Source organism: Gopherus flavomarginatus, chromosome 8 (genome assembly GCF_025201925.1).
Source record: "Gopherus flavomarginatus isolate rGopFla2 chromosome 8, rGopFla2.mat.asm, whole genome shotgun sequence".
In the NCBI taxonomy this organism is placed as follows: domain Eukaryota; kingdom Metazoa; phylum Chordata; order Testudines; family Testudinidae; genus Gopherus; species Gopherus flavomarginatus.
This window is the reverse complement of record NC_066624.1, coordinates 26,583,026-26,594,419: the sequence shown is the minus strand read 5'-3', so window position 1 is coordinate 26,594,419 and position 11,394 is coordinate 26,583,026. Positions and strand designations below refer to the sequence as shown.

At 42.8% G+C, this 11,394-nt stretch overlaps 1 protein-coding gene across 1 annotated transcript; it reads left to right on the top strand.

Moving 5' to 3' along the window:
• The first annotated feature begins 4,792 nt into the window (after positions 1-4,792).
• Positions 4,793-10,560, top strand: TAF9B (TATA-box binding protein associated factor 9b). Its single transcript, XM_050963744.1, has 7 exons — positions 4,793-4,880; positions 5,127-5,208; positions 6,174-6,310; positions 6,392-6,526; positions 8,299-8,380; positions 9,323-9,436; positions 10,216-10,560. The coding sequence occupies exons 1-7, from the start codon at positions 4,830-4,832 to the stop codon at positions 10,377-10,379; spliced, it is 765 nt and encodes a 254-aa protein (XP_050819701.1). The 5' UTR covers positions 4,793-4,829; the 3' UTR covers positions 10,380-10,560.
• Positions 10,561-11,394: the final 834 nt, after the last annotated feature.

Below are 11,394 nucleotides of genomic sequence, written 5' to 3'. Positions count from 1 at the left end.
ATTTTGTGGTCTGGGAAAAAAGTCCTGGCCATCAGCTTCCTGAACAGGGCACTGTTCCAAAAGATGCGTGCATCATGCACCTTTCCAGGCCATCCTGAGTAAATGTCAGTGAAACGCCCACGGTGATCCACAAGCGCTTGGAGAACCACAGAGAAATACCCCTTGCGATTAATGTACTCTGATGCCAGGTGGGGTGGTGCCAGAATAGGAATATGTGTCCCATCTATTGCCCCTCCACAGTTAAGGAAACCCATTTGTGCAAAGCCATCCACAATGTCCTGCACGTTCCCCAGAGTCACAGGTCTTCTTAGCAGGGTGCGATTAATGGCCATGCAAACTTGAATCAACACTATTCCAACGGTCGACTTTCCCACTCCAAACTGGTTCACCACCGATCGGTAGCTGTCTGGAGTTGCCAGCTCCCAGATTGCAATAGCCACCCGCTTCTCCACTGGCAGGGCAGCTCTCAATCTCGTGTCCCTGCGCCGCAGGGTAGGGGTGAGCTCAGCACACAGTCCCATGAAAGTGGCTTTTCTCATCCGAAAGTTCTGCAGCCACTGCTCGTCATCCCAGGCTTGCAGGACGATGTGATCCCACCACTCAGTGCTCGTTTCCCAAGCCCAAAGGCGGCGTTCCATGGTGCTGAGCACATCCATTACTGCCACAAGCAATTTAGTGTCTTGCGCGTCAGGCGAATCAATATCATCGTCTGACTCCTCACTGTCACTTTGGAGCTGAAGGAATAACTCCACTGCCATGCGTGATATGCTGGCAACATTCATCAGCAAGGTCCTCAGCAGCTCGGGCTCCATTTGTAACAGAAATCGCGCTGCAGACCAATGCCGCCAAACTGCTTGGAATGTGTAGCAAAGCACCATGGGGCGTTGGAACAGGAAGCGGAAAGACCTGCACCCTTCCATCCCCTTCCCACAAGCCACAGAGCCAAAATGGGACGAGGTGCTCTGTGGGATAGCTGCCCACAATGCACCACTCCCAACAGGGCTGCAAAAGCTGCAAATGTGGCCACACTGCAGCGCTGGTAGCTGTCAGTGTGGCCACACTGCAGCGCTTTCCCTACACAGCTGTATGAACACAGCTGTAACTCCCAGCGCTGCACAAATGTAAGTGTAGCCATACCCTCACTCTTTATCATTTTTGTTGCTCTCCCTGGGCTCTCTCCAATTTGGCCATATGTTGCCTAAAGTGTGGTGCCCAGAATTGGCGATACTGTAGTTTTTCAACTGAGGCCTCATCAGTGCTGAACAGACTGGGACAATTACCTCCCCTGTGTTACCATACGCCTGTTAATACAGCCCAAAATGATACTAGCCTTTTTCATAGTTACATCACGATTGTCTCATATTCCATGTGTGATCCACTCTAACCCCCAGATCCTTTTCTGCGATACTACTGCATAGCCAGTTATTCCCCAGATATGGGGATAATAGCACTTCCCCACCGTATAGGGCTGTTGTGAGTTGCCCAGATGCTACAGTAATGGGGTCAAATAAGTACCTAAGAGAGTAGAGAAATGAGACATTCAGCCAGTCGTCTAATAGGAAAAGGTCTTCCTCAAAGTAAAGAAAAAAGCACGCTGAGAGGGGGAAATTGATAATGCATTCCATTTAGGGGAAATACGTCCCCAACCCTTCTTCCTGTTCAGAACCATTATCTATGCTTCCCAGGAGACTGCGGCTTCAACTTTTGCTGTGGGTCTCTAAATTTCACACGCTTGTTTGCTTTCGTATATAAATGAACAGATAGCAAGAGCTACATTATACAATATTCATGCTGTCTCCAGGATACAGCCTCTCTTTTTTTACCACTCACATAATTTTCCACAGCTCATACATAATGTGAGTGGTAAAGGTGGCTTTCATGGAAAATTACAAGATAAATAATGGTAGTTCTTGCTTTCTTTCTTGTTAAAGTAATACATGAGTAATTAATTAATTAATGGTCTGCAACTTCTGTGAGCAAGGTGGCCCTGTGCAGAGCTTCATAATGGTGTGCATAGCATCCCTCATCTTTAATATAGAGAGCTGCCCATTCCGTTTAAATCCAGAGCTAATAATGGAACCGGGTATGCTAGGATTTGTCATTGCCACAGAGCCTGACTCCATAGCAAGCGAAGAGGGTGGCAGTGTTCTCTATTGCCTGCATATTAGGTGTGGGCCTTGAGTTCTTAGCCACAGGGGCAGCGCTTCCATTTAGGCAGCCTAGGCAATCACCTAGGGCGCCAGGATTATTGGGGGGCGGCATTTTGCCGGGGGTGGGGCAGCGGCAGGCAGCTCTGGTGGACTTGCTGCAGTCGTGCCTGCGGAGGGTCCCCTGGTCCGTGGCTCCAGTGGAGCTGTAGCAGGCATTCATGCAGACAGTCCGCTGCACCTGAGGCTCCAGTGGACCTCCTGCAGGCACGGCTGCGGCAGCTCCACCGGAGCCGCGGACCAGCGGACCGTCTCCGCACGAATGCCTGCAGCAGTTCCACCGGAGCCGCGGACCAGTGCGCGGGGCGGTGATATGGCCGTGCGCGTAGGGCGCTCAAAACACTAGTGCCGGTCCTGCTTAGCCAGGCTTTCAGCTAGGAAAAGTTTGGAGCCCCAAATCATAGTTTTGTAGGGAAATATTGCTACCCCTTTTTACTTGAGTGGTTAACTAAAATTGGGGTTTAGTGGGTTGTTGTCATTAGAATAAACTGATTAAAGTGTCACATATGTCGTTGTTTCCCTTACCACAGTAGAAATCAAATGGCAGGAGACAGTTTATTTCCTCACAGGTCCAACCCTCTTTCCAGCCAGCACTCCAACCAAAACTTCCCTCTTTAGGCTTTTCTCACGGTCAAGCTATGAGAGCTTCTCTGGCTTTGTCTAAGGCTTCTTTGCTACTCTGCATGCTCCTGTGGTGCTTCTGCCTTCTATCACAAACACACAGATGCAATCAATTCAATCTCGTCCTGTACTTACATTCAGCCCCTAGTGAAACTCCTCTGCCCACACAGTTAGTTCAGAGTCCTGAATGGCCTTAAAATTAAATGCAACCTGTGCTTTAGGCACTGGCAACTATTGTTTCAACTATCTCTAAACTAAAGGGCATTTAATTGTTCCCCCATTTAGCCTGAAAGGAAGGAAGCTGCCCACTATCTTCTACAAGCGTCTCCCTCCTTTCACAGAATAACAATGTGTTTTTAAAAATATAAGTAATTCCGTCCTTGTTTGCACAATGTTCTTCCAGCTCGCAGTCCTTCCATAGTAATGCTGATGTCAGAGGTCTGGGACGTAGATAGAGGGGTTAATGGAGTTTGACCCACAGGCATTGGTAACCCTCTCAAGATGGTGGTGAAACTTGGTCCATAGTTCCCTACTGACTCAGGCACAAAAGCAAAAATGCGTAAGTGCCCTAAATATTCTCAATCCTGTAAACATGTTTCACTTTGCATGTGTGAGAGGTTCCACTGAAATCAACAAGACTACTCTTGTGCATAAACTTATGCATATGTGTAAATATTTGGTGGATCAGTATCTAAGGTAAGTGAACTCACACAAGCCTACACACGTCAAGTTGCAAGATTTGGACCTAAAAAGAGAAAGCCAAAAGGCAATGGATAGAGATACACCATACACACAGAGTGATCAGGGTGGTGCCAGATATCTCATATTAGTTCAAGATTGCTTTTTATTTGTCTTAATTTTCTAAACAATTGCCCTTGCTGATAAGAACACATTTTTTTAAAAATCACTTTTTGCCTAATTTCTAATTTTTCAAGTCAATGCTTATTAATTGCCCTTGCCTGGTCCATATTTAATATTTGTCCAATTTCTCTTCTAGAATTTCATTCATCACTGTTGTCTGTTCCATTTTATGATACTTTTGCCTACTTTCTAGCAAATTTGCCAGAAGCTGGGAATGGGCGACAGGGGATGGATCATTTATGATTATCTGTTCTGTTCATTTGGCATCTGGCATTGGCCACTGTCGGACTAGATGGACCTTTGGTCTGACCCAGTATGGCTATTCTTATGTCAATATATATGCCTTTTGCATGTGTGGGAGAGAATAATGACGGAAAGCAGGCATTTATTTGTGGTTTTATTTATTTTGCAGACCTCTGCTCAGTTTTATTTTCTCCCATAACAGTCTGTACAAGCGTCTCAGTACTTGGTAGGAATCCTGCCCCTCCTCTAGCTCCCCCAAACTCATGTCATCCAGCACTGCCAGCTCTTGTGCTTTTATCACAAATCATATGATTGTTGATATATTTCTGAAAGCCCCAGCTCCTGGAGTCAGGTGGTTAGGTGAGGATCTCAGCTTTTCTTAGAGGGAAAACTTGAATGTGTGACACATGAGCAGGCCAAAGGCTCAGACACCATTAGGCAAGTCAAATGAACCTTTCGTTTACTAATTTTAAGTACGATTTGGAGGGCCCCACTCCTTATTTTTATACACTTGGGGTCACCCACACTAGCGACCAACCGCCGCAATAAAAAGTCAAGAGTCAGGCGACCCGAAACCACGAGACCGGCTCTACAACCAGCCACCAGGCTCTTTCCAAAGCCGAGCACTCGGGGCCCCCCGCCTGCGCCCTGCGCGCCACCAGGGATGGACCCTCGCGTTCCGGGCAGCAGCGCGGAATCCCGCGCTCGCGCTGCCCCTGCCTGGCGCGCCACCAGGGCCCCGCCCTCACGGCTTTCGGCTCCAAGCCCCAGCGCACCGCCCAAAGTCAGGTTCCACTCTCCCACAATGCTCTACGGCGCATGCCCAACAGGAACGTGCCGGGGGGCGGTTCCTCACACAGCAGCCCCGGAAATAAGCAGGTCAGCTGACCGGAAGCAATGGAGCAAAGCAAGATGGCGTCTCCCAAGAGCGCGCCTAAGGATGCTCAGGTAGCGGGGGGCTCCCAGTGGGGGCTCACGGGCCGGGCTGGGTGGAGGGGCTCGGCGGGGCGGCTCTGGGAAGTCCTCGCTGCGGCCGGCCGGGTCCTGTGCTCGGCTGCTGCTCAGGCGAAGGAGCGCGGAGAAGCTGGGGGCGCTAGCCCCAAAGCAGTGTGTGCCCAGCCCCTTGCGCCCTTGGCAGGGGGTGTTAGCGCCGGATCTGGTGGACTCACGCTGTGTCTCTCTTCCCAAACGCAGGTTATGGCCCAGATCCTGAAGGACATGGGGATCACGGAGTATGAACCCCGGGTTATCAATCAGATGTTGGAATTCGCGTACAGTAAGTTGTCAACGTGCTACATACAGAACACACTGCGCTGCCTTCCAGGTGTCACCTCCCCTAGCCTGTACTGGGCACCTCTCTCACACAGGCTATTGCAGAAGTGGAGGAGCTTTGGAGAAAGTCAGTTAGGATGATCAAAGGCCTGGGAAAACTGGAGACCAGTAAGAGGGACTGTTAGTATAGTAAACCTTGTTTCAGGGTTTAAACCAATTTCTGATTAGCAGAGCTCAGGATGATCTTATGTCATTGTCTGACGCATCTGGTTCTGGACACTTGTAGACAAAATACTGGGCTAGGTGGACTGCTGGTCTGATCCAGTATGGCAGTTTCCATGTTCCTAATTCTCCAACGTATGGCACAGAAAAAAATAATTGGATGTTTAGAAGGTTTGTGGTGCAGTGCGTTGCTGCTGTAGAGTTTCACCTGTGGAATTTTTGGCTCCAATTTTAGCATGAGAACAAAAGTAAAAATGAGTCCATTGCCATTTAAATTATATATATAAAAATAAAAACCCCACCACATTATTTGGCACAATTTGCAGATGTTGCTGGTGAGATGCCCTGGACTGTGGCACAAGTGGGAGCGATATTGTATGCTAGGCTTCATGTACATAAACAAATGCCTGATAGAAAAACTTGTCCTGCCTTGCACAAGCCATTGCTGTTAGCTTTTCAGTAAGCACAACTGTTTAAAAAAATGTTTTGAAGGTAAAGAGGAACTGTTGGAAATAAAACTAGATGAGTATTTAAGGATTTATTTTGGTCATACTTAATAAATGTATTGTTGATTGTGACGAGACAAATGGATCTTCTGTTTCATGGAATGTGTATCAGGAAATAATATTCTTGCATAGTTTCTGGAAAACGTTTAGAGTTACATGAACTTTTACTAGAGTTTTGTGAAAAGAGGTTGCTATTTTTTAAACATGTTCAGGGGGAGATATTCTGTTTTGTTCTTCAAAGGGTATGTGACTACTATATTGGAAGATGCAAAAATTTACTCAAGTCATGCTAAGAAGTCCAGTGTTGATGCAGATGATGTGAGACTAGCAATCCAGTGTCGAACAGACCAGTCATTTACCTCTCCTCCCCCAAGAGATGTAAGTAAAGCTTATTTAGAGAATCATAATATAGCAAAAGAATGTGTGTATTGATAACTGTTTCCCCTTTCCTCCCCCTAGTTTTTGCTAGATATTGCAAGACAAAAGAATCAGACCCCACTGCCACTGATAAAGCCGTATTCTGGACCCAGACTACCACCTGATAGATACTGTTTAACAGCTCCAAATTACAGACTTAAGTCCTTGCAAAAAAAGGTAAGAGTTTTATGAGCCAAATGGGATTTTTGTTTGATAATGACATTTTATTAAACATGATGCTCAAATTATTCAGTTTTTCTCAAGGTACAAACGTAGGTGCACATACTAGTAGAGATTTCTGGGTGCTAAAGTATATTGAAATTAATTCTGGCAATTGTCTAAAATTAACTACTGTGTACAGATATTCTTTCCACCAATTACCTTTTAATAGTATGTGTAAAAGAGGCTATGTTGTTTAATGGTTAGCACAAAGGATTTTACGTTAGGTGTATCCTGGTGGACCATTCAGTCAGCTGAGCTGGAATATTGGGTAAACGGCAGAAAGTCATCTTTGTTCAGACACAGAATCTGAACAAAGCTTTTCTGGATAAACAAATTGCTAAAGTGAAGACTTATCCTCTGGTTAGATTCTTTTTGCATAGGCCAAAGCAATGGCTTACTATACTGAAAAAGCAAATCAAAATAAATTGTATTGTTTCTTATTAATGTAATAATGGTATTTGTTGGTCACGTATGTGACGGGTTGGATCACAGAAACCCCCCTGGGAGTTTCCAACTTATGTGCCAAGACTACCTCTGCTCCTGTTTTCCCTGTCAGCTCAGGTCTCCAGCACCCTGTCTTGCTGAGCCAGACACTCCCATCTGCTCTAACAAAGACCCAGGGTCTGAATTACTTGCCCAAAAACTACAGGTTTACCTGAAAGCAGCTCACAGAAGTGTGCTTGTCTTTAACACTCAGAAGCCCAACTCCCAATGGTGTCTAAACCCAAATAAATCCCCTGTGTAGAATCCAGTCACAAAATGGAGATTCGGAATCACATGGGCAAGTCACATGCCCATGCATGACTCAGGACTTGCAGGTAGCAGCCATTACCCACACGCTACCTTGAATGTCCTCAGGTAGACTTCTTATGTGGAGTCTTCCAAGCTCTTTTGTCTGTTAAGTGCTTCCAGATTGAGCACTTAACTTGCACATTCCTGTCCCAAGAAGTGATCAAATGTCCTACGAAGGCTCCTTAGAAATCAAGTATATAGCCAATGTTCACAACATTTATAACTTTGAATACAAAAACGATACGTGCATGCAAATAGAATTAATACATTCAGTAGATCATAACCTTTGAGATCTGTTACATGGCATATGTAGCATAAAACACATTCTAAGCATAATTCCATAAAGCCTTATAGGAGGTACCGTCACAACGTATACAGTGAATAGTACAATAATTTTCAGTTTTACTCAAAATTAGCAATGCAGTTTCAGTATAAACGATTGGTTAGTAGCTGTAACTACAATATTAAAATTGGTTAGTGCTACCACAATATTAAAACACTGCTATAACTGTAGCAACACTTCTCTTGTAAACACTACCTGAGTAACAAATTTCATCCTGAGACAAAACAAAGTTTTAGATGGCCTTAGTCTGTAAGTGGTGTGTTTAAAATTAAATATTTAATTAATTTTTTACACTTGTGTAACTCAAACAGCTTAAGTTTTTAAAAGATAGTTTTTGAAAAGGCCAGGATTCTGCACTTTTGTGCATTTCTACTGGGATGTAGCTCACAGTGTGAGGAGTTTGAGAACCTCTGTCCCAATGGGTAAATTCTGTGACATGTGTTGCATTGCAATAGGCTGTGCATGATCACATGTTCATATTTTGTTACTCTTCCATGTTGCAGAGCGTTCATATGCTATCATCGACATAATCAATGATTCTTAACACTGAAATGGTGAGTCTTGTCTGAATGCATATGTTCTCTCTCTGCAGGTCTCTTCCTCTGCAGGAAGAATAACAGTACCTCGACTAAGTGTTGGTGCTGTAAGTAGTAGACCTAGTACGCCTACGTTAGGTAAGGGAGAGCTCAGCTATGGTTTGCCACATTGACCTTGCTTAGAAAAAACTTGAAACCTATGGAACAGTTCTGAATTTTGAAGAATATTCTTACATGTTAAAAACCTTCTTGGAGTATGTTTTTAAGGAACAGTAGATAACATCCAACTCACCATTTCAATGAATTTTGATATCCTGACAACCTAATGGGTTTTTAGAAAAGTGTAATGGAAGTTTAATGAAAATAAGTTTCTCTGTAAATTACCAAAGCTCGACCATTTGTATTTAGTATCTAGGATGATACCATTCTTGTATTTCTGACCTGTTCTTTAAAATGGAAACTGTAGCACTTTTTCAGGAGAGAAAAATGAACTAGTTCAATGACGTTTTTTAAAAATACAAACTTCATTCTGAGGAGGGCTTACACCCTGAACTATATAGATTGAAACAGATTTTTACTAACTGAGCTATTTTGAACCAGATATATACATGTAACTGTGCATGTGTACCTCTGTGAGTGCATGTGGCCACCTGGGAGTTTCACTGTTAGTGTTCATACTCAAATGTATGCATGCTGCTGCACACAGCTTACTCTGCATGTCTGACCATCATTAAGATCTAGATCAAACCTAGCTATGAAATATCAATGTATATTGATATACCTCTACCTTGATATAACGCGGTCCTTGGGAACCAAAAAATCTTACCACGTTATAGGTGAAACCATGTTATATTGAACTTGCTTTGATCCACCGGAGTGTGCAGCCCTGCCCCCCAGAGCACTGCTTTACCACATTATATCCAAATTTGTGTTAGATCGGGTGGCATTATATCGAGATAGCGGTGTATCTCTTTTCTATAGGAAAGTAGCAAGTTCAGTTTTTGAAGACATTTTATGTAATATAAAGAGTTGTATATTTACCTGCACTGAGTCCTCAAATGAAATCATTGTGTATTTCAGGAACTCCTTCAGCACAAACAGTAGCTGTTTCAACAAAAGTTGGCACTCCAGTATCACTGACAGGTCAAAGGTTTACTGTACAAATCCCATCCTCTCAGACAACAGTCAAATCAGGTATAACATAAGATGTCTTGAGACCTACACCACTTCTTATTCTTATAAGACCACTTATATTGGTTGTTTTGGTTTACTTTTATTGAGGAGCAGGAGATCTGCGTGGTGGATCTAGAGGTTCTAACCCTATTAATGACCCTGTGGTTAATGTGATGCCACAAGATGGAATTTTTTTCTTCCATTTGCGCTTTTAAAAACCTGAGAGGGGAAGACATCCATCCACCCACCCACCCAGAAGGCATTAAGCTTGCCTTTTCAACTTTATTTTGGTCCTCAATTCTTTAGTCTTAATATAACCAATACAAACGTATCAAAGCCATTGTTAGTTTTACTTGGCCATTGAAATAATTCATTTTCTGCTACTAAACAATTACAAATTCTCTTAATTATCTCTTTATCAGTGAAATCATCATAGATCCTACTTCAACAAACATAAACAGCAAAAATGCCCTTTAAGGACTAAGCCTGTTTAAAAACAAGCAACCAGAGTACTAATACTAACAAAACCTGAAGGAAACAATGTAGCAAATTTTCATTTAAACTTTGCAACAAATCCACAATTATGTGATGGAAACTCCATTGAACATTATTCAAAATAAAAAGGATTATTAGCATGCAGCACAACTTTCTACTTTGGGATATTACATGTTTTATAATTGGAAACTAAATTTTTATTAGCTTGAAACACTAAATGCTCTTTCTGTACAGGACTTGAAGTTGTATACTTGTGTGATGATGCTGGCAGCTAATAAACTCTTTTCTTTTCCTTTTAAATGCAGCAACGCCTACTACACCTACAGTTCAGAATGTTCTGATTAATCCTTCATTAATTGGATCAAAAAACATTCTGATTACTACAAATATGATCTCACAGAATGCAGCCACTGAGGCAAATCCATTGAAAAGGAAGCATGAAGATGATGATGATTATGATAATTTATAAAGGGGTACCGTCCGGTCTCCATACTTTTTCAGAGGTGTGATTCATATTGAGTCTGATGCCGAGTTGGAACTTGCCAAAATGTTGTTCACAAATTGTGACAGAAAATGTGTAAATATTCAGAGTTAATGGAATCAGGAGAAGAATGATATTGCTAGAACGATACTGCAATAAAAGCTTTTTTAACCTTGTCTGTGATTCAAAATCTCTTTTGGTGCTTGCTCACCATGATGTTTGTTGTTATTCAGGGTTTCTGTCTTGTACCGTAGTTATGTACGTTGTTCCCTTTCCTCTTGACATCTCAAACAGAAATGCTTGAAGCTTTGACAAGTGCAATTTCTGCCAGATGCTTTTCTTACTATCCTGTTTTTTAAGAGAATTTTTGAAAAGGATTCAGAGGTAGGTGTAGAATTTGAAAGGACATTTTTTTTTTTAAACTAGGTTTGAAGTTGGTGTCAATTTTTAAATATCCAGGAAAAAGTCTTGGTTTAGTTCTTAAGAACATTATTTTTCTGCTCCTGAACTGCTACTCCTAAAGTGTTTTCATGCCACCCCAGATCTGGAACACCATAATTTACCTTGTTGCATATTGTTTTTAATATCCTCTCATTCAACTGCAGCTGCCTATTAAGCTAGGGATCACTGCAGACAAGCTTGAGTTGCTACAAAGAGTTTAGAACATCATGGGTAGGGGAGGAGGGAAGTACATAATGGCAGTGGCTTTGATTTTTAACTACCTACTTTGTGCTGTTCACAGGATCCTAATGTACATAGGGATAAGAGACAGACTAACAAATTCAGCCTCTGTGTTAAAATAGATGAGCAAATAGTTGTATTAAGTGTCAATCAATCAGTATTAACTTTCTTTGAAAAATAATCACTGTAGCCATTGAAAAACTGTTGGATTGTACTATTTTATGCAAAGAGGTAGTATTTCAATAAATGAACTCCCTTTTCCTGGAATATGGTCCAACCTTTGTTACTATGCAACTACTTACTCAAGCTATGTGCAGGGATG

Coding starts and splice junctions, on each gene's coding strand:
- TAF9B (XM_050963744.1), top strand. CDS start 4,830: ATGGAGCAAAGCAAGATGGCGTCTCCCAAGAGCGCGCCTAAGGATGCT. Junction 4,881..5,126: donor GCGCGCCTAAGGATGCTCAG/GTAGCGGGGGGC, acceptor TCCCAAACGCAG/GTTATGGCCCAGATCCTGAA. Junction 6,527..8,298: donor TTAAGTCCTTGCAAAAAAAG/GTAAGAGTTTTA, acceptor CTCTCTCTGCAG/GTCTCTTCCTCTGCAGGAAG.